At 47.5% G+C, this 23,472-nt stretch overlaps 1 protein-coding gene across 1 annotated transcript in view; it reads right to left on the bottom strand.

Annotated features, from left to right (window-relative positions):
* The window catches only part of LOC142573022 (monocarboxylate transporter 12-like), a 158,298-nt gene that overhangs the window by 99,772 nt on the left and 35,054 nt on the right, over nt 1-23,472 (bottom strand). Inside the window, exons 2-3 of the mRNA XM_075682516.1 lie at nt 18,451-18,728; nt 3,322-3,465 (exon numbers count right to left, since the gene is read on the bottom strand). Of these exons, the coding sequence (XP_075538631.1) occupies nt 3,322-3,465; nt 18,451-18,640 (334 nt within the window). The 5' untranslated portion in view covers nt 18,641-18,728. The remainder of the gene's footprint in view (nt 1-3,321; nt 3,466-18,450; nt 18,729-23,472) is intronic.

Raw genomic sequence — 23,472 nt, 5'->3', positions numbered from 1 at the left:
GGCCGAACGGAAGCACCTTGAAATCGTATAGTCCGTCTGGTGTCACGAATGCTGTCTTCTCACGATCCCGTTCGTCCACTTCTATTTGCCAATATCCGCTTTTGAGGTCGAGAGAGGAAAAGAATTGCGCATCCCGTAGTCTATCGAGGGTGTCATCGATCCTCGGAAGTGGATAGACATCCCGCTTTGTGACGACGTTTAGCTTCCGATAATCAACGCAGAAGCGCAAGGTCTGATCCTTTTTCTTTACCAGCACCACAGGCGAAGCCCACGGGCTGGTCGATGGTTGAATTACGTCGTCTCTAAGCATTTCTTCGACTTGTTTGCTGATGATCTCTCTCTCCTTCGGTGACACTCGGTAGGGATGCTGGCAAATAGGTCTCACAGCTTCGTCGACAATGATACGGTGTTTGGCGATGGATGTTCTCTGGACTTTCGATGTCGTTGAGAAACACGAGGCGAATTCTCGTACAAGGTTCTCTATTTGCTGCTTCTGGCTCGGTGATAGTGCTGCTTCGATGTTGACGGATGCAAGTATGGAGTCTACGTTGTCAGACTCCAGTAGTGCAGCATCGGAAGAGCTCAAATCCGTAATCTGTTCATAATCGTTAAGGCGGGCAATGACGGTTCCCTTCGCAACATGCTGGACTTCATTTCCAAAATTAGTCAGGAAGACATTTGAACACCCGTTACGCAGCCGAACAAGACCCCTTGCCATACAGGTCCCTTTTTCGAGTAAGAGCCCAGTGTTACTGTCTGCTATTCCTTCATAGTCGCTGAATACGGTGCTTCTTACGGCGACAGCTATGCTGGATCTTGGGGGTATCGTGACGTCGTCGTCTATAATCTGAAGCGCATCGAAATTTTCTTCACACTCGAATATCGCGATGGCGTGCTTCGTTGAGAACGCCACACAGGATTCCTGCAAGTTGATAACTGCACCGTTCGCCTGCAAAAAGTCCATTCCAATAATTAAATCCCTTGAGCACTCTGATAGGACAATGAAACTGGCGACGTATGTAAAGCCGCGTATTCCGATTCTTGAGGTGCACCTGCCCACCGGGTTGATAAGGTGTCCACCGGCGGTTCGAATTTGCGGTCCTCTCCAAGGGGTCAGCACTTTTTTCAGTCTTCTGGCAAGTACTTTGCTCATAACGGAATAGTCTGCGCCTGTGTCTACTAAAGCAGTAATTTCGCAGCCGTCTATAAACACACATAAATCGGAAGCTACGTCACTCTTTTCGCAACTGTTCTCGCGTCCGTCGTTATATTTCAGAATCAGCGCTGGAGGCTCCGTTCTTGCGTCGACAGCGGCCTCACCTCCACAGGTCGCCGGTATTAGTTTTCCTGACGTGGGCTTTGGGGGCGTCGCCTTGGGGAGCTGGAGGATGGACGCGGGCTTGGTGATCGATACCTCAGCGGCACTGTTGACAGAGGTTCGTGTTGCTGTGAAGTCTGCGGGCTTTGGCGCGTTGACAAATACTCCTGGATCTCGAAAGGGCGTTCACCGTTTCTTGGGCAAGGAGCGTTTACGGAAAACCCCCGAAGTCCCGCTCTGCGGTATTCGGACATCCTGTAGAGATGACCAGTTTCGCCGCAGTGGTAATACAGCGGGATTCTATCAGGAGTGCGCCATATGTCAACCTTCCGGAATCTCGTCTCCGGCGGAGACGGCAAGAACCAAGGTTCGGGTACATGCGCAGTTGCCGCGACGAAAGTACGTCCTGGAGATCCTCTGAGTACCTCGGCGTACGATACCGTCGGCCGTACCGGTGACGACGCTTGCGGCTGTGCTGGTGGGTGCTGTTCGCGGACTGCTTGTCTCACTTCTTCGCGAACCACTTCTGCTAAAGAAGAGACCGCTGTGGGGCCGTTGTTCAGCTGTTGCCTCTGAAGCTCTTCTCGAACCACAGATCTTACGAGTTCTCGTAAGACCTCGACGCTGTTCCCGAACATCGCCGACATTGCATCCATAGAGGTGACGTTCATATCGCGGTTGTAGAGTCTCGCACACTGTTGAAGAGTCCTTTTCATAGTTGTCGCCTCGGAGCGGAATTCGGCGACGGTGCGTGGAGGGCTGCGAACCAAACCAGCAAAAAGCTCCTGCTTCACACCGCGCATCAGGTGCCGAAGCTTCTTGTCCTCGCTCATGCTCGGGTCGGCCCGGCGGAATAAGCGGGACATATCTTCGAGATACATTGCCACGCTTTCGTTGTTTCGCTGGCTTCTTGCTTGCAAAGCGGCTTCAGCTCTTTCCCGGCGGTCTGTGCTCGGATACGTGGCCAACAGCTCCCGTCGGAAGTCATCCCACGACCGGAGGACAGCTTCGTGGTTTTCAAACCACGTTCGCGCACAGTCTTGCAACGCGAAGTAAACGTTGCGGAGCTTCCGGTTTTCGTCCCATCCATTGTAGTCAGCGACGCGCTCGAAGCCTTTCAACCAGTCCCCGGCGTCTTCGAAGGTGTCGCCGTGAAAAGGCTCGGGCGTTCACGTCTGATCAACAACGATGCGGGTTGAGGCTGTCTGGGATGTGATTTCGGTGTTGTCTGCTGCTGCTATTATAGTCTGCTCCGGCAAAAGAGGAAACTCGGGTGGCTCACCACGTAGGCGATGGCTCGTGCGCTGGTGGACAGGCGTAAGCTCGTTGGGTCTGAGATGGCGTGGTTCCGGGCTGCTTTCTGCAACTCGAATGGGGCTGGAAATCATTACCCAGCACCTCCACCAGAATTGTAACGGACAGTTAAGGGAATTGAGATAAAACTATTTATTGTAGGCGAACTTGTGCCCTGGCGGTAAATAAAAAGCACTGCCGCGTTCTAAACGGAAGGTCAGGAAGGCCTTCTTCTCCCTCGAGCGTCGCTTCACCTCGTCTTCTTCTTGTAGACGCCGACAACGGCCACCTGCGATGCGAGTGCGTGCGGCGAAAACACGTGCCATTATTTCTTCGTCTTTTCCTCCAATACGCCGTTGTCGTCTTGAGGGGGCGAACGAACGTGCGCGCGTTGTTTAAATGTTTCTGCCTTGTGTCAATATTACATCGCTGTATGGCGTTCTGCGCCAGTGGCGCTGGGAACGTGTCACGCTTCCTTTGAAATAAATTTGTGACTGACACGCAACACAACTAATTCGCACAGAACCGCCCAAGTTGTTGCTTGCTTTCCCAATGAAGCCAAGACACAATGTAGAAACTTCCCTGTGCGATGTATAGTCATTGTTTCCATGGGGATTGACCAAATTATGGACCAGATTTCCCTCTAGAAATAATAGTGGCTATCTCAAAGGGTTGACAGCGTGTGCTATAAGCTCATGAAATGTACGCACCTGTTATGATGCCGATAGATAGGGTGATACCGATGACTCCGTAGAAGGCCACGCTGAGCAGTATGCCAGAAGCCACCAGTAGACTGCCAGCTATAGAAAGCGCTCGCAGTGGCAGCTTTCGCAGGAGGATTCCCGACACGACTCCTGGAAACCAGAACTATGATTAGCGCAACTAATAAGCAATATATTGATTTATTATTTCTTAATGTGGTAATACTAGCAGTTGCTTTTTACCAGCCAAACATGGGGCGGTGCATAAAAAAGCGTGCTTTCGTAAAGTAAAATATTTTCAAACACAGCAGAAAGATACGCAACAGCGCAGAGCATAGCGCCCTTACAAAGCATCCGAATTCAACAAAACAAGCGAGAAAGGACATGTAAGAAAGTGAGTTCATCGGCACATGACTTGCTTTTATACCACTTAGTCTACAATTGGAACGAAAGAAATCCGGCGTTTCGCTGAGAAATGGCAAACAACAGCGGACAGCACAGCGTAACCGAATGGTTGTTCGTGACCTCATTTGAAAGCAAGCTCCCGTCTCCTGTGATCCTTGGAAAAAATAAAAAAGTGGCAAGTATTTGTTACACCATATGGTATAATGATGGTATTCCCTCATGAATCTTACAATTAACTATGGCCCTCAGTCACCAGCGGGTACGGATAACCCGACTAAGACGGTGGTCAGACCTGCAACGTCGCAGAGGGTGCTAAGAATCTGTGGATCCGAACACGCCGCCCTGGAAACGGAACCTGGCAACGTTTAACAAACGAACCCTCTCGAGTAAGGCTAGTCTAGCTGGGCTCTTTGAGGAATTATGAGGCATTGCTTGGGATATCATTATCCTTGGTGTGGTTATTACAACAGGTGAGGCTTTGTAGTGCTGACTAACGGCCACGTCCATCGCTACAGAGGTCTTCTAGTTGACAGAGAATACGGGGTAGGATTTCTAATTCATAACCACATAGCAGCCAACATTGATAAATTCTACACAATTAAAGCGAGAGTAGCAGCCGTCGTAATAAAGCTAAATAGCAGACATAGACTAAAGGTAGTACAAGTCTAGGCTCCAACCCACAGTCGTGGTGGTAAAAGAATAAGATAGTTATATGAAGGTATTGAATTAGCTGTAGGGCACGTGAGAGAGAGACGACCAGACGTTGTTCCAGCACCGAAGCTCAAATTCATCTGATCTTTTATTTCTTCGGTTCCCAGCCAGCTAAGCTCCTGCGCCGCTGAGGGATCGCCTGACCTTGTACGCAACACACAACGCAAGAAGGGCGATTTATGGCATTCGCAAAAGAAACTTCGAAGCCAACACTGACCGCGCAGGTCGCGTCAACACGGAGCACGTTGCAACACAAGTAGACAATACTTGCTGCGAGCCGCAAGTGCTTGACTGTAGTCGAACTGTCGTATATTCTCTTTCTCTTACTTTATTTATATAAACAATTTATCCAACGTTCAAACTATTACGAACAACCTTAATTCACCATTAATTGTCACGAATTTCGGCAAACTAAAGACAGGCAGGGACAAGTCGCACGTGTAAGACAAATATTTATAATTAAAGAACAACCATCAAAGAAAACAACTGAAAACAACCCATGTACAGCGCCAGGTAATTCCACACATTCCCCAAAGTCCTCACACGCGATGTAGCGGAAAGTTCAAATTGTTTACATTCAGTCTGCCGGCTTTGCGCGTCGCCTCATCGTCGCTCATGATAATGTTGATGACATGTGGTGTTCTATGGCACATGGCCGAGTCATGGCCAATGAGCGCCAAACAGCGGTTTTTTGTACTCGATGATGGAAATAATCAGAAAGGGTAACGTGGCTGACTGTGATGATATGACGCGAAATAAGTTTGCACGTGATGACACGCGACCCTTAAGGCGAGAACGAGGAAGTTCGTAGTTGCGCGCGCGCTCTCTCCGAGGACCAGCCATCGCTAAAGGCAGACGTTTTTTTGCCAATCTGTCCGTGGTAAACTGTTTTAGTTGTAATAGCTGGGTGATAATTTAACGAGGCTGTGAGAGGCTTAAACCAGTAGCAAGATATAAACGTATCGAAATAATGATAAAAGACAAATACCCAAATGTATAAATACCAGTAGCACTACTGCCTCACCGAGGTCCTTAAGTGCAAGGGCCTGGAGGGACGTGCACTACAATAAGCTGCTTTGGCCTCTCACGAGCAGCTGCGCTACTAAACTTCTTGGCCCGTAATTTGCAATCCGCTAGCACTCTGCAAAAAGGCACAAAGTGATTTTCTGTGAAATAACGGGCCAGTACCGAGGAACACTGCATCAAAACGGCAAGTTGGGCCAGTTGGTTGGGATTCATAGTGGAACACTGCTAGATAAAAAAGAATAAGCTTTTGGTAGGGCAGAGGGAAGTGACGTTCCCTGTCATATTCCGCTTCCCGACACTCCAGCAAGACGTGGATGCAGTGGCGTAGCAAAGGGAGCGGGGGGGAGGGGGGCGTGGGCCCCGGGTGCAAGGGCCAGAGGGGGGGGGGGCGGGTCATACGTCTGAAGACAGCCGGAAATTGCTGATATCCTCGCCTTCCTCCACTACACCCGTGAGGGGGGAGGTGACAGAAGACCTATGGGCCCCGGGTGCCAGGCGACCTAGCTACGCCACTGCGTGGAGCACGGGCAGTGTCTCGCCACATTTAGAGTATGTAGAAGCTTCCGTACCGGTCAACAGATAGAGTGTGTGACATAGCTATGGCCTATCCTAAGGCAGCAGAAAATGACTTGTCGACTGTGTTCGCCGCTATCGTTGTTCTTGAAAGGTAGCCAAAATGGGGGTGTACTGGTTCCCTCAATAAAATGTTACTTTCGTCATTCACAGTTTTGCTGCTTTCTTCGCCGTCACTACTACGTGCTATATAACCTGGTTTAGCTACACACACAAGGTTATCCTTTGCTACCGGGAAGATCGGAAGTAAAAAGAAATAAGAGAAGATAGGAAAGATTGAAAATGCGAGAAAGATGAAGTTTGGAGAGGAGAAGAGAAAAAGGCAACTTCCGATTTCTCCTGGGTGGGTCAGACCGTGTTTGTCGTCTAGTGAAGGTGAGGCCAAATGGGTGTGTTGCCTCCGCCGAGGGTCTTTAAAAGTACAAACACTCAGCATCGGCTCCCCTTTTCCTCGGACGCGCCTAAGCCACGCACTGTTAAAGGCGGGACGGGCCAACCTTCATGTGCTCGGGTGCTTGGAGTTGCAACCAACCAAATGCCTTCTGACACATACGCCCCTGAGGGGCTTCGTGGTCGCCTATTCTGCCGAAATTCGTTGGGGCCCGCCATTGCGTCGCGGATTGGACGTCGCCGTCTCCGCCATCCGATCCACGGTTCCTCTGGCCAGAAGGTCAGGACCTTGGAGCGACCTCCGCGCCTCAATAGCCCGGCCGACTCCTCTATCCTGCGGATCGCAGCCGGAGGGAGTCTCGGAAACGTCGACGTCCGTGTGTAGCTGAGGTATCCACTGGGGTGCCCGCTGCTCTCACTAATCGCCGTCTCCATGAGCCATCCGTCCCGTCTGGCCTCCAGCTCCTTCTACCCGTTGTCACAGAACGTAGCTAGGCTGCTCTCTACTGCTACGTGTACTTTCGCAGCACTGGTCACTTATCTGCACTTACATTTTGCAGGTTCTTCGTTGATATATGCCGCTTTTTGTTTGGCGAATTCCTTATTTTGTCACATCTTTATGTCGCTTCCTCTGCCCCACCTCGTGCAATCTCCATCTCATTTTGTTATCTTCCTTATTTCGTTTCTTTTTTTCTATTTTTTATTAACTCTTGACAACCGTAGATTTGGAGAAATTGTTGACGACGCAAGCTCAGTAGAAAATCAGATTGCTAGTCAAACTGACGTCACGCGCGCCAGCTCCGTAGATTTTAATGGGGCGGCTGAAAACTCGGGAGAGTCGCGCCACTGCGATCAGTAGCTATGCTCATTGTTAAAACTGCACAATAAATTACAATTTAGACGGAGCGCTTAAATATGTCGCTTAATGATCAAAAGAACCTATCCTAACGGCTCAGTATGCTAGTACAAGGTCGTTTAAGAGTCCCTTTAAGTACTGCATGCATCTGACATCGGTATCAACACACATCTGTTATTTCTGTGTCAAGACAAAATAAACCACTAAACTGAAAATAGTTCACTAGAATTTGTCACCTTCGCTAGCACAGCACGCCATGCCACCCTGTAAACATTCTCTGGTTCTGAAGACATAGCTAAAACATACAATTTAGTGAAAGACACTCAATAAACTGAGGCGACCCGTCATACTAGTGTATAAACTATTTTGTCGGGCCCCCTCACTGGTGGATTGAGGCGGCCATATTTTATTCTATCATATGTTATGTGTACAGTTCCGCTTCTCATCTGACGGCTGCGGGGGGGGGGGGGGGGGAGGGCGTCTCACTGGGGCGCACAGTAACAAAGTAACAGCGCGTCATTATTGCTTGGTCTGGGGCCGCTTAAGCGGCATCTACGGAAAGCCCCCACCCTATACCCCTGGGTTACGCAACGGGTCGCTTCGCTCTCCTTGGCAGGAGCCCTCCGTGTCAGGTGCGGTGGTGAAGCATTTGGCAAAAGAGCAAGTACAGCAGAACAAGTACAGCAGAAAAGAAATAACGCAGCGAAATTACAAACAATTGCCACTGCGACATTTCAACCCACGACCCCACAATCACGAGCCCAACACTTATTTATAAAAGGTCCGTTCTGTGCACTAGACGGTCCTCGCCAGGAGAAATTGAATGTGCGTATTCGACACAATTTTAGAAGGCACTACGTTCACATTCATTGCAGTTTATCGTCCTCCCGATTCATCAGGAGAATACATGCTCTCTTTAAATGACTTTTTAGGGTGTACATTTGATAAATAAAACAGACAAATTATAATAGCTGGTGATTTAAACCTCCCACATATTGACTAGTAAGAATATGAACCAGCCTAAGTTGATTTATTTTCAACCCATGCACTCCGGGACCTCGTGTTGTTGCTCAACTTAGTTCGATTCGTTCAAGCGCACACTAGGGTTCATGAAAAGGGAGCTTCACTACTTGTTTCTTTCAGCCTGTCTCTAGCTCAGCGCTAGTGCACTTGTGACGTCATCGAGGGAATTTCAGATCACAAAATGCTATACTTCACCTATTAAGCACGCGTCATCAAGTGCCTACAACTATGACTGTATTTGTGCATAATTATGGAAGAACTGAGCATACTTCAATTCTGGGCTACCTCGATGTTGAATATGGCAATTTTAAACGTGAAACTTCAACAGAGGAAGATGCGTCGAAATGTTTTTGAGAAATAGTACAGACACTAATAAAACGGTATATGCCTGATCGATAGTAAAGGTGTGAAAGGAAGAATCTATGAATTTCGCCAAAACTTATGCTCATGCAGCGTCGACAAGATGTTAATAAACTGTAAAACATGATGACGGGACGACGCTCCCCGTCGTTCGGAGCTGCGTTGGGCGCTGTAAGACAGCGATGCATGAATGAATCACTAACCTGCTTTATTAAGACGGCGCCGCATAATTTTGGCGCTATACATCAACTCAAGAATCGGGTGATCTGTATTTAAATAGCGAGAACTGCATTGTTATTGATAATTTCGAGAAGCATGTACTCTTAATGATTATTTGGAATCAACTTTTACGATACGAACGATCACAGCACTTTAGCAGAATACAGCGTGTTTTGACCTGCCATGCTAATAACTGATATTGTGGTCACTGAACAAGGCAATTTTAACCTGATTCAAAACATTGATCTAAAATAATCAACTGGCTTGGACGGGATTCGAAATGACTTTTTATAAAAGTATGCTGAGTGCTGCTCCTATAATTTCACTTGCATACTTAACAAATCTTTGCGAACAGGAGGACTTCCTAAAGACTGGCAAAGTGTGAAAGAAATACCGATTCATAAAGGAGACGCTAAAACTAGCGTGAATAAGCCCGCGTCATTCACAAGCACATGCTGTGAAACACTGGAGCATGTACTTGCGAAGCACTTAAGAGATTTTATTGTAGAGCACAATCTAATGGGCAACTAACAATATGGTTTTAGGCAGGGTTACTCTACCAAGACCAATCTCACTGAAGCAACATTTCATTAATGAAATCGTTGAGGCTAGAAGACAGGTTCATTTTGTCTTCATTTCATGGAACTTTTTTGATTTCAGAAGAACATTTGACAAAATACCGCATCGCAAGTTGTTAGACATAAAGTTAGCACTATTTTTCAGTACGAAACGTTCACAAAGTGAATTGCAGCCTATTTGACAAACAGAGAGCAGCTGGTTTGCATGCAAGGCGCCACAAGTTCGAGGCGAGCGGTAAGCTCAGGGGTTACCCAGAGCTCTGTGAGAGGGCCTCTGCTGTTCGCGCTATATATTAACGATATGAATAGCGGTTTCTCGCCCAGCGCTTTTATTAGGCATCACCTGGATGATACAGTTAGCTACTCAAAGGTGCATTCTAGCTATGATCAGGAAAAACTTACAAGCTTATGGTTGATAGGCTGCTGGAGTCAGAAATGGAAAATGGAGTTGAAACCGAGCAAAACCGTTTTTATACCAATTGCTCGAAAGAACAAGCCTCCGTTATTTCATTAAGCGATTCATGAAGAACCGCACTGCCGTGTGTCAGAATACAAATATGTAGCATTCACGTCACAAAAAACTGTGACTTATCATGGATTATATCCATGATAAGTCATATCCATGAACACATCACGTTCGTGCACATAGCACGGTAACCACAGAGCCTTTGAGGCACCAACACAGAGTTTTATAAAAAAATTCGTTTATTGTGCGGGCTCTCGATACATGGAACAAGTTACCGAATGGTAATGCACTATTTCGTGATTTTAAAATATTTGAGGAGGCTTTGTTGAGCGAAATTACCTATTGTACTCCATGCCACTACGAAATGTTGAAAAACTACGTGCTCAAATGTACTTGCTCGCTTACTTATGTTCTGCAGAGTTGTGCTAATATGTGTATTGTACGATATCATTTCGTTCGTGAATTTGTTTTTGGCTTTTAAAATATCTTGCTTTTGCATTTCGTAAAACAACTGTTTGTACTCACGTTGATAACACTTTTATTTGTGCCCAACACAGCGACTCTTGTTCTGGCATGTATGCTAACAGTATGGATAAATAAATAAATACCATCTCGGCATACCTCACCACGCACGCTACGAGCAAACTGGAGAAAGCTTACGTTTCCCCGTTCTAATGACGTCACGTGTACATTCTTTCAAGCGTTTCCATTTGTGACGTAATGGACGCATGATATTTATCAACTGGTGTCTTACCCCGCGAAATGTAGTCGCGTTGTAATCGCACGACCATAACATAACCTTCTTATTGGTATAGAAACACATTTCAGCCTCGCCTTCGCGACCTTTGCGAATTTAACTTGGATCGACCTTGGATAGTACGCGTGAGCGCTCAAAACACTCCATTGCGAGTGCCGTCTGCCACACAGTTTGCCTCAGGAGGAACGCGCTCTGCAAGAGATATCTGCGCGGTCCCGTGCACAAACACCGACGTGAAGCAGAGCCCATGGACAATTATGATGCGCTATCTGCGGTAGGCTTTCCATTCTTCTGTCATTTGCTGTCAATTCTTATTTGTTATTCAGACTGCGAAGCGCACGCACACAGCTGACTGACCGTCGTCATCTGTTAACCCCTGCCCTTCCACCCATTCTCATCCACGAATTCTCTTGGCCCCCCAAAATAGGCCACAGGGTTAGCCGTTTTTCAATAAAAACGGAATCATTGGTTTATTCGTTCATTCATTCTTTTATTCGCTCTAATTTTATCTCTAATCATGGCATTGAATCAAGCAGAAAAAATAAATTTATCAGCGCATGTAAGGTATTCTTTGTCTACGACGCATGCTCACAAATAACGAAGTCTGCACTCCTGAAGTGAACAGCTAGCGTAGCAGACGGTGCTCACACTGGAGTGCGCACTGTGCTCGTACGTCTGTCAATCTCGGCGTTTCTCGCCATTGCATTGCAAGGCATTGAAATTCCGTGAGGACGACGACGGCACGATGATGTAGAAATGACCGACGCTCGACAACCACTACAGATTTGCTGGTGACTGCGGCTCTGCTCTGTAATGAACAAGTGGGACCCAAGTGCCCTCATTCCAACAAATGTAAGACTTCAAGCGGATCAATTGTTTCTTAAAGTGAGGATTTCAGTGCCTACTCTACCGTACTTAGAGAGTACCTTCAGTGGGCTATTCTCCGAGTGAAGTGGACTCGCAATGCGTATACTGCACTAATAAACCAAACCCCCCGTGGCCACGACGGTCAGATGGAGGATGCCTCCGGGTCTTGCCGCTTTGCCGAGCACGCACGTAATCCCTATGCTGCTGCAAAATGCCGTGCAGAAGATGGGCACTTTTACAGCGTTCAATTACCCACTTCACGACTATACTCTTGACGGATATTCTAACACGTACAGTCTGAGTCGCACTGCTCTGGATTGCTGCGGAATGCACCACCGACCCCTCGCGGTGGCTTCTGCGTTCGAGACCTCTTGGCTAAGAGCGCCAAGACCGCGCACACGGCATGGCCACTGGCAGCCTTCTCGTGGTTTTGATCTGCACATTTTATTTCCAAACTATGGTAATCTGATGTAAGCTATCGAATCGCGTGCTGCGCGAACAGGCTGACACCGTCTTAAAAAGCCACGAATGGTCAAGCCACACGTACGTTCCGACAAGCGTAGCCAACGGGTCTCAAGCCCAGCAGCTACCGCTAGGCGACGCTGGCGAAGATCGCAGCCGGACCACCGGATGCTCGACCACTCTAGACACGCTGGATATGCATATTAGTTGTTCCGAAAGCCTTCTCACAAAATTGCGTACCATAATGAGCGATTTCTCCGTTTGTTACTCTAAGCCTGCTTATGTGAGTCTTGATTTTCTAGGAGTATATATTATAAGCAGAAAGCGTCCACATTACACATAAAAATTAAAGTTGTGGGGTTAATTTCTCAAAACACCTGAGCTAAGAGAGGCACCGTAGTTAGAGACTCCGGAATACTTGTGTTTAATAGTAGTGCTGCAAAGTTGAACAACGAAAAGTACAACGGCATAAAGGAATCGCACTTATGGACTCGTATGTATATAATTTATTATGCTATTCTCGCCTCTGTGCTTCCACTTTGCAGCGCTGCTTTTTAAACACAGGCATGTTATTCCATCTAGCCCGGACGCAACCGTTAATCAATGTTACTCCGGAATACTTTGTAGCACCTGAGGCTCTTTACGCACATCTAAGTTAAGGTAAGCTGATATTCAAGTTATCAAGAGACAGAAATGGAGCTGGGCAGGCCATGTAATGCATACGGTAGATGACCGGTGCACCCGAGAGTTACACAATGGGTGCCAAGGGAAGCTACACGCAGTCGAGAACTGCAGAAAATTAGGCGGGGTGCTTATAGTTTGGGAAATTTGTAGCAGCAAGTTGCAATCAGGTAGGGCAAGGCAGTGTTAATTGAAAATTGCTAGGAGAGGCCTTCGTGGTGCACCGAACATAATGTAGCCTGACGATGATGAAGTATAAGTGCACGAGAATGTTCGCATCGCACCCCCATTAGAATCATGTTTCGGTCGCGAATCGGACCAGCGACGTCGGGCTCGGGGGCACAACGTTATAAACTACGCTGAGCTACGGCGGCTGGTAAACTCCGCAGGAGCTGATAGAAAACTTTCGCATCGAACAAAGCGCGTCCCTTTATAGCCATACCTCTATCATATCGAAATACACATTAGAGGCGATCCGCCATTTCGGCATCGGTGAGAGTACAGTCGGCGCATCTACAGCGAATGTCACGATTGCCTTGGTGAGATACTATTAGGAAAAGTCCGATCCGGGCGAACGTGTCATCATCATCATCAGCCCTGTTACGCCCACTGCAGGGCGAAGGCCTCTTCCATACTCCTCCAACTACCCCGGTCATGTACTAATTGTGCCCATGTTGTCCCTGCAAACTTCTTAGTCTCATCCGCCCACCTAACTTTCTGCAGCCCCCTGCTACGCTTCCCTTCCCTTGGAATCCAGCCGGTAACCATTACTGACCATCGGTTATCTTCCCTCCTCATTACATGTCTTGGCCATGCCCATTTCTTTTTCTTGATTTCAACTAAGATGTCATTAATTTGCGTTTGTTCCCTCACCCAATCTGCACTTTTCTTATTTCTTAACGTTACACCCATCATTCTTTCCATAGCTCGTTGCGTCGTCCTGAATTTAAGCAGAGCCCTTTTTCGTAAGCGTCCAGGTTTCTGCCCCATACGTGAGTACTGGTAAGACACAACTGTTATGTACTTTTCTCTTGAGGGATAGTGGCAACCTGATGTTCATGATTTGAGAACGCCTGCCAAACGCACCCCAGCCCATTTTTATTCTTCTCATTATTTCACTCTCATGATACGGATCCGTGGTCACTACCTGCCCTCAGTAGATGTATTCCCTTACCACTTCCAGTGACTCGCTACCTATCGTAAGCTGCTGTTCTCTTCCGAGACTGTTAACCATTACTTTAGTTTTGTGCAGATTATAATTTTTAGACCCACCCTTCTGCTTTGTCTCTCTAGGTCAGTGAGCATGCATTGCAATTGGTCCCCTGAGTTACTAAGCAAGGCACTACCATCAGCGAATCTCAAGTTACTAAGGTATTATCCATTAACTCTTATCCCCAATTCTTCCCACTCCTTTGGAGTGGGAAGCATTGGACAGATCGTATCTCCCTACCTGACGCCTTCGTTTATAGGGATTTTGTTGCTTTCTTTATGGAGGACTACAGTGGCTGTGGAGCCGCTATAGATATTTTTCAGTATTTTTACATATAGCTCGTCTAAACCCTGATTCCGTAGTGCCTCCATGACTGCTGAGGTTTCGACCGAATCAAACGCTTTTTCGTAATCAATGAAACCTATATATAAAGATCGGTTATATTCCGCACATTTCTCTATCACCTGATCGATAGTGTGAATATGGTCTATTGTCGAGTAGCCGTTACGAAATCCTGCCTGGTCCTTTGGTTGACAGGAGCCTAAGGCGTTCCTGATTCTATTTGTGATTACCTTAGTAAATACATTGTAGGCAACGGACAGTAAGCTGATCGGTCTATAATTTTTCAAGTCTTTGGCGTCCCCTTTCTTATGGATCAGGATTATGTTAGCCTTCTTCCAAGATTCCGGTACGCTCGAGGTCATGAGGCATTGTGTGTACAGGGTGGCCAGTTTTTCTTGAACAATGTGCCCACCATCCTTCAACAAATCTGCTGTTAACTGATCCTCCCCCGCTGCCTTCCCACTTTGCATAGTTCCCGAAGGCGTTCTTTACTTCTTCCGGCATTACTAGCGGGATTTCAAATTCCTCTAGACTATTCGCACTCACATTAACGTCGTGGGTGCTACTCGTACTGTATAGATCTCTATAGAACTCCTCAGCCACTTTAACTAACTCATCCATATTAGTAATGATATTGCCGGCTTTGTCTCTTAACGCACACATCTGATTCTTCCCTATTGCTAGTTTCTTCTTCACTGCTTTTAGGCTTCCTCCGTTCCTGAGAGCATGTTCTATTCTATCCATATTATAGTTCCTTATGTCAGCTGTCTTACGCTTGTTGATTAACTTAGAAAGTTCTGCCAGTTCTATTCTAGCTGTAGGGTTAGATGCTTTCATACATTGGCGTTTCTTGATAGACCTTTCATCTCCTGCGATAGCTTACTGGTATCCTGTCTAACGGAGTTACCACCGACTTTTATTGCACACTCCTTAATGATGCCCATAAGATTGTCGTTCATTGCTTCAACACTAAGGTCCTCTTCCTGAGTTAAGAGGAAGCTTTAGCTCGGGCCCAACTCCGACGCGGCCTATTCAAATACATGTAAAACGCAAAAACGTTTTTATGAGATAACCCCTGGACCGATTTTGATGAAATTTGTCGCATTTGAAAGAGAAAGTTAAATTCTAGTGACTGTTGGAAGCGGAATTTCGATTTAGGGCTTATATTTTCTTAAAACGATTTTCAAATATTTGACCGTTTGAAAAAAATAGAAGCACGAAGTTTATAAATTCATAGCTCTGCATCAAGAAAGGATATCGCGGTTCTGTAAACGGCATCCATTAGATCATTCAAAGCGGACAAATTCAATATGTCATTTTACATCTTACGTGAATTTGTTACGTTGGTTACAACGGTTTTGCAAAAGTTGTATTTCCCTATGATTAAATTTTTTTATATTCATGTATAACATATCAATTTTGTCCGCTTTAGATGTACTATTAGGTGCAATTCACAGAATTGTATTATCATTTTTAGTGGTTAAGTTAGAGAGTTGTAAACTTGATAGTTTCGTTTTTTGAAAATTTTCGATTTTCGCCAATTTTTAATAAAAAATTGACGATCTAACTCAAAAATTCGAAACCAACAGTCACTAGATTTTAAGTTTGTCTTTTAAAAGCAACAAACCTCGTCAAATTTGGTGCAGTGGTGGGCGAGCAAAACGAATTCTCCTTTTACATGTATTTAGATAGGAGCACTTGAGCTAAAGCTTCCTCTTAATGCCGAATACTTGTTCTGTAGCTTGAACCGAAATTACTCTAGTTTGCCTCTTACCGCTAACTCATCGAATGGCTTCTTATGTACGAGTTTCTTCCGTTCCCACCTCAAGTTTAGGCTAATTCGAGTTCTTACCATCCTATGGTCACTGCCGCGCCCCTTGCCGAGCAAGTCCATATCTTGTATGATGGCAGCGTCCTATGATCACTGCAGCGCACCTTGCCGAGCACGTCCACATCTTGTATGATGCCAGGGTTAGAACAGAGTATGAAGTCTATTTCATTTCTAGTCTCGCCATTCGGGCTCCTCCACGTCCACTTTCGGCTATCACGCTTGCGGAAGAAGGTATTCATTATCCGCATATTATTCTGTTCTGCAAGCTCTAACCCTCCCCTGGTATTCCTAGAGCTTATGCCATATTCCCCCACTGTCTTGTCTCCAGCCCGCTTCTTGCCCACCTTGGCATGGAAGTCGCCCATCACTATAGTGTATTTTGTTTCGACTTTACCCATCGCCGATTCCAAGTTTTCATAGAAGCTTTCGACTTCCTGGTCATCATGAGCGGATGTAGAGGCGTAGACCTGTACGACCTTCAATTCTTATCTCTTACAAAGTTTCACAACAAGACCTGCCACCCTCTCGTTAATGCTATAGAATTCCTGTATATTACCAGCTACATCCTTATTAATCAGGAATCCGACTCCTAGTTCTCGTCTCTCCGCAAAGCCCCGGTAGCACAGGACGCGCCCGCTCTTTAGCATTGTATATGCTTCTTTTTTCCTCCTAACCTCATTGAGCCCTATTATATGCCATTTACTACACTCTAATTCCTCCAATAACACTGCTAGACTCGCCTCACTAGATAACGTTCTAAAGTTAAACGTTGCCAGGTTCAGATTCCAATGGCGGCCTGTCCGGAGCGAGGGATTCTGAGCACCCTCTGCTGCTTCACAGGTCTGACCGCCGCCGTGGTCAGTTGCATCGCGGCTGCTGGGAACTGAGGGCCGGGGTTTGATTGTTGTATTCATATAGGAGGCAGTGGCCAAGTACTGCACCAGGGTGGCCAATCCTGCTCTGGTGAGAGAGTGCGTTACCGGTTCTGGTCACCGGGATCAGGCGGCACTCCAGGCCTGTTTATGCGATTTTATCCACACGCGGATATTTTTTTATCCGGTGGTAAATTGAGCGGCACTGGGATTGGAACCACGGTCTTCTTGCACGCGAGGCGGATACTCTACCTCTTCGCCACGGCAAGAGTTGTACGTCTCATTTAACCTACAGTGGTACATTCTTCGATCAGTCGAGGTCGACCAATCTGATCTCTGTTAAACCGCACAGATGGCACTCAACTGGAGAGACCTGGTAGTTCATGACCTGTACATGAGTGGCCATAAAGAATAGAGGAGAAATTATTTTTGAGTGATAAACTAGAAGAAAAGACATAAAAAAAGGAAGAAAGGAAAACAGAAAAAGGAAGAGAACAGGGGATTTGAACTCGTGACACTTGGATGTTGCCCGGAGAGAGAGCTCAGCCGGTTGGTCCGTCAGGCCCCAAGTTATCTTGAAGCGGCATAGCTCCTGTCCAGAGCCTGGTACTTACGTGGTAAGAGACTGATGTTCTCCGCGATGGTCAATTCTCATGGAAAAATGGCCGCCCGTCGATGAGAGGCAACTCGAGGGGCTCTAGAGACTAGGAAAAGCTTAGGCAGGTGCGAGCCGAGCGCGGGACGCTTAGCGTGGTAAGCTTGCCCGAGTAACTATCCCGAGTACTGCGGCTCACGATATATATATATGTATATATATATATATATATATATATATATATATATATATATATATATATATATATATATATATATATATATGGAAAATTATCAGTCACAGCACTCGTAGTACAGCCCTCTGGGTCGTTCTCTCTCCGAAAGTAGTCCTATTAGGGTTATTATAATTAGACAAGGGCATTTCGCTCTCGTGAGCCGCAGTCCTCGGGATAGTTACTCGGGCAATCTTCCCACGCTAAGCTTCCCCCGCTCGGCTAGCACGTGCTTAAGATTTTCCTAGTCTCTAGAGCCCGTCGAGTTCGCTCGATTTGAACTAAACAATGCCCGCGGAACCTTGGGCGATCGGTACGCACGTGATCTATGCGCGGCCGGCTGAGAGGGAGGCGTCGAACCGGCCACGGAGCTCCATGTCTCCGTAAGGTGCCTGGTGTGCGGTGCCTGGTGTGCCTAGTGCGGACGCCATCCTCTCGGTAAGCGCGGAGATTATCCTATATTCCCTCATCTTTTTTAAAATTGTTCAATACTTAGAAGCATTTCTCTCGGAAACCATACTCAGTTCAAGGGTACTTTCCATGTCTCAGCAATTTCTCTGGTTGTATTCGAGTGCTGATTGCCATGTTGTCTGTTGATAACGTAACGTTATCTCAAGTCTCTAAATTTATTAAGGCAGTTTTTCGCAAACGTGTACTACTGAATAAAGTCTTGCGTGCTCACCGAATATGTTGGACACGGCGCCAAGGAGCGAGAAGGGCCACGAGGCGGCCTGGCGTGAGGCGCCCATCTCGGAAATCATGGTGACAAACACGATGCCGCCGCTGCGGTTCACGATCATGGTCCAGAAGAGGCACCAACTGCAGGCCACCGCCACCAGCACGCTGCGGCCGCTGTCCTGGTACGACGCCATCGCCCTCACTGCTTGCTACGAGGCCCACCAGCTCCTCACTTCGTGCACGAGGCACGTAGATCGTGCAGCCAGCAGAAGTAGGTAGCAGCTGCGCAAGAAAAAGCAGTGCAGCTTTTTTAGGCAATTGAAACTACGTGCATTGGGACAAGAGCGGAGCATTTTAACAGGTTGCCCATAGCAGCTAGGTTAAAACAGAACTTCGTGCGCACACACCGCTGATGCCGACAGGAAAACAGGGCTCTGGTGTTCACCCAATAGGACTAAATAGCCTTTCGGTGCGTCCGCTTATTTTCCCGGTTATTTGGCATCCAAGCAGATAGTGCGTGAATCGCATTTTTGAGACGGGGATATCAAAACTGCGATACGGATCGGCGACGTTCTCGGCAATGCCGAGTCCGAAACATGGGAGCGTCGTAAACGGCCAACTACGCTGGGCTGCAAGAATATCGTTGCAGGAAGAAAGCAGGCCCACGAGTGTAAAATAATGTATATTTACAAATAGTGAATATGGCGTTCAGGCAACTGCTAGACTTCGTCTTCTTCTAGTCCAATTCAACTTCTTCCTTCACTTCACCGTAACATCACCCTCCCGGCGGGGTAGCTCCGTCCCGGTGCAAGCTATAGGGCCTCATTTAATGGGGGGACGTAGGGCTTGAGTCTGGCGACGTGAACATGGCTGGTTACGTTGGGAGGCACTGAAGGCTGACCGACTGGGGCGATCTCGTATGTCACGTCGGATAGTTGGCGTAAGATCTGGTACGGACCAGAATAAAGCGAAAGTAGTTTTTCCGACAAGCCAACGCGACGTGAAGGCGTCCAGAGAAGGACAAGGGAAGCAGGTGAAAAATGGTGATCTCGGTGCCGAAGGTCGTAGCGTCGCTTTTGAGAAGCTTGCGAGACGGTGAGGCGATGACGGACGACGGCTCGGGCCTGGGCAGCTAAGTCAATAGCATCGCGAGCGTAACCAGTGCTGGGTGATTGTACTGCGGAAGGTAGCAACGTGTCAAGGGGCAAGGTGGGGTTGCGGCCATACAATAGGTAAAATGGTGAAAATCTGGCAGTGTCGTGACGGGACGAGTTGTATGCGAAAGTGATGTATGGTAAAGCGACGTCCCAGTCGCGGTGATCGTCGGAAACGTACATGGCGAGCATTTCAGTTAGTGTGCGGTTGAGTCGCTCGGTGAGGCCGTTTGTCTGAGGGTGGCAGGCGGTAGCAATCTGGTGTTCTGTAGAACAGGAGCGGAGCAGATCATCGACGACTTTCGACAGAAAGTAGCGGCCGCGATCCGTCAGAAACTGGCGAGGGGCGCCGTGGTGCAGGATGACGTCGTATAGTAAGAAGTCGGCGACATCTGTAGCGCACCTGGTTGGCAGCGCTCGTGCGATGGCATATCTCTTGGCATAACCGGTTGCTACAGGAATCGATTTGTTTCCTTTGATGGAAATTGGAAAGGGGCCAAGGAGGTCGAGGCCCACACGGAAGAAGGGCTCTGTAGGTATATCAATTGGTTGAAGCAAACCAGCGAGAGGCATAGCAGGTGTCTTCCGGCGCTGACACAGGTAGCAAGAAGCGACGTAACGGCGCACAGAGCGATAAATGCCGGGCCAGAAGAAGTGGCGCCGCAGGCGGTCCTATGTACGAGTGATGCCCAGATGTCCAGCAGTAGGAGCGTCGTGAAGTTCCTGGAGCACGGCGAGTCGAAGGTGCTTGGGAACGACTAGGAGGAGCTCCGGGCCGTCAGTACGAACGCTGCGATGGTATAAAGTTCCATCGCGCAAGGTGAACATCCGAAGGGACGGGTCATTGTGGGGAGAGCTTAGGCGTTCCATAAGTGTTCGAATAACAGGATCTTTGCGCTGCTCGTCGCCAATATGGAGGAAGCCGGAGAGGGATAGAACACTGATGTCCGAGTCTGCATCGGTATCGTTCGGTTGATCGACGGGATTGCGGGACAGGCAGTCAGCATCTTTATGCAGGCGCCCTGACTTATACATAATAGAAAATGTATATTCTTGTAGACGCAATGCCCAACGTGCAAGGCGTCCAGTTGGGTCCTTCAAAGAGGAGAGCCAGCAGAGGGCGTGATGATCGGTTACGACGCAGAACCTCCCACCAAGAAGGTACGGTCGAAATTTCGCGACCGCCCATACGAGCGCGAGAGATTCTCTCTCAGTAATGGAGTAATTTCGCTCGGGCGTGGAAAGAAGGCGGCTAGCGTAAGCGATGACACGGTCTTGGCCCTGTTCACGCTGAGCGAGGACAGCGCCGATGCCATGACCACTCGCGTCAGTTCGTACTTCAGTGGGCGCAGAAGGGTCAAAGTATGACAGAATCGGGGAAGTTGTAAGTCGCTCAATGAGGGTAGAGAAGGCTTTCTCCTGCAGTGGTCCCCAAGAGAAAAAGACGTCTTTCTTAAGAAGGTCAGTGAGAGAGTGAGCAACGTCGGCAAAATTCTCTACAAAACGCCGGAAATAAGAGCATAAGCCCAGAAAACTACGGACGTCGTTTGTTGAACAAGATACAGGAAAATTTCGCACGGCGTGAACTTTCTGTGGATCAGGTTGGATTCTGGCGGCGTTTACGAGATGGCCGAGCATGTTAATTTCACGGCGACCGAAATGGCACTTGGAGGAGTTTAGCTGAAGGCCAGCTCTGCGAAACACGGAGAGTATGGTTGTGAGGCGCCGCAGGTGGCTCTCAAAGTTCGGCGAAAACACAATCACATCGTCGAGGTAACAGAAGCATGTAGACCACTTCAAGCCGCACAAGAGAGAGTCCATCATGCGCTCGAATGTAGCTGGCGCATTGCATCATCCAAAGGGCATGACTTTAAATTGGTACAGACCGTCCGGTGTGACGAAAGGCGGTTTTGTCGCGGTCCATCTCATCGACGCTAATCTGCCAATAGCTGGAGCGGAGGTCAATTGATGAAAAGTATTGGGATCCGTGAAGGCAGTCAAGAGCGTCATCAATGCGAGGCAGGGGATAAACATCCTTCTTTGTTACGCTGTTGAGGTGACGGTAGTCAACGCAGAAGCGCCACGAGTTGTCTTTTTTCTTTAGTAAGGCAACCGGTGATGCTCACGGGCTACTGGAAGGTTCAATGATGTCCTTGTCCATCATCCTGTCTACCTCTTTCTGTATGATGGCCCTTTCTGTTGCAGAGACAAGATATGGCCGCCTATAAATGGGGCTGGCGTCACCGGTGTTGATGCGATGCGTGGCAACAGATGTCTGGCCAAGTGGACGGTTGTCCAAATCAAAGATGTCCTGATAAGATAACATGAGGTGACGAAGAGCTGTTGTTTGCTCGGAAGGAAGGTCAGGGGCGATCATCTTAGAAACATCGTCCGCAGGCGTCGAATGCGAGAGAGTGGGTGACAAAGGTCCGTTGGTACTGAGGAAGGATTCAGATGTCAAAGAAGAAATCTGAAATTCTTCCAAAGGAGTGATATGCGCTATGGCGATACCGTGTGGCAGCACATGCGACGAAAATCCAAAATTGAGGATGCGCACGCGAGCGCAGTTTACGCGGATCCGGATTAAGGTGCTTGGTAGTGCAATATTGCGCGACCAAACCACGTCAGTAAACGGCGACACGATGTACTCGCCATCAGGTACGGGAGGACAGGGCGTCAGGAGGAAGGACATTTGTAGCCGCCTGTGGAGACCGCCTTGCAAATTCAGCAGAACATAAGCGGCGGAAAGCACAAGCGGTTGCGTCGGCAGAAAGCGGCAAATCCAACTGGACAACACCTGCGGAGCAGTCAATTTGGGCAGAGTGTTTCGAAAGGAAGTCGAGGCCGAGAATTAGGTCGTGTGGACAGTGTTCAAGGACGATAAATAAAACAACGGTATAATGGCCCCCAATGGTCACACGTGCTGTGCACATTCCAAGGACAGGTGACGTACTCCCATCGGCGACTCGCACAGTGCCCGGTATGGCGGGTGTCAGAACCTTTTTCAGCCTTCGGCGTAGAGCAGCGCTCATAACTGAAAGCTGCGCTGCTGTATCAACGAGAGATCTAACAGGAACGCCATCAACTTCAATGTCCAGTAGGTTTATTTATTTATTTATTTATTTATCTATTTATTTATTTATTTATTTATTTATTTATTCATTCATTCATACGGTCAGCATAAGCCAAACAGGAGTTGCGGTTACATTGCTGTCATCAAGATAGACCTAGTAGATGTTTAAACAATTCAATACAAAGCAATCAGGCTAGGAAGGCACAGCATATAAACAAATTTGAAGCAAGAAACAACATGAGTTACAATGAATAAGTTATAGCACTATATTGGTCAACGAAAAAATAGCGCGCCGAAACAACTGCAACCGACAAACAGCTAACAATAAAACGTATCCTCAACCGTTTACAAATAATTCGTAACAGCCTTTACAAAAGATGGTAAATCAGTACATTCTACAATATCATGTGGCAAGTTGTTCCAATCGTCTATGCTTCGAACCAGAAACGAATTTTTGAAGGATTCTGTTCTACAATTAAGTGCTTTAATATGTTTTGGATGCTTTGTTCTGGGGTTAGCAGGCCTTTCTAATGTGATGTGTTTTTCTAAGTTTATTTTATAGTCTCCGCTTAATACGTGAAAAAAGAATGTCAGCCTGTTAAGCTGCATTTTTTTGCTTGACAGTCATGAGGCCAGCTCTATTTCTAAGTTCGCTGACGGACTGGGTTCTAGCGTATGAGTTAAAAATAAACCTCAAGGCCCTGTTTTGTACGCGCTCACATTTTAGCGCGTTCTGCTGAGTGTACGGCTCCCAAACATGGCTCGCATGAGTCAGTACAGGAAGTACAGTCATTTTGTA

Source organism: Dermacentor variabilis, chromosome 2 (assembly GCF_050947875.1).
Source record: "Dermacentor variabilis isolate Ectoservices chromosome 2, ASM5094787v1, whole genome shotgun sequence".
Classification (NCBI taxonomy): Eukaryota; Metazoa; Arthropoda; class Arachnida; order Ixodida; family Ixodidae; genus Dermacentor; species Dermacentor variabilis.
The sequence above is the reverse complement of the archived record's forward strand: the minus strand, read 5'-3'. Positions and strand labels throughout refer to the sequence as shown.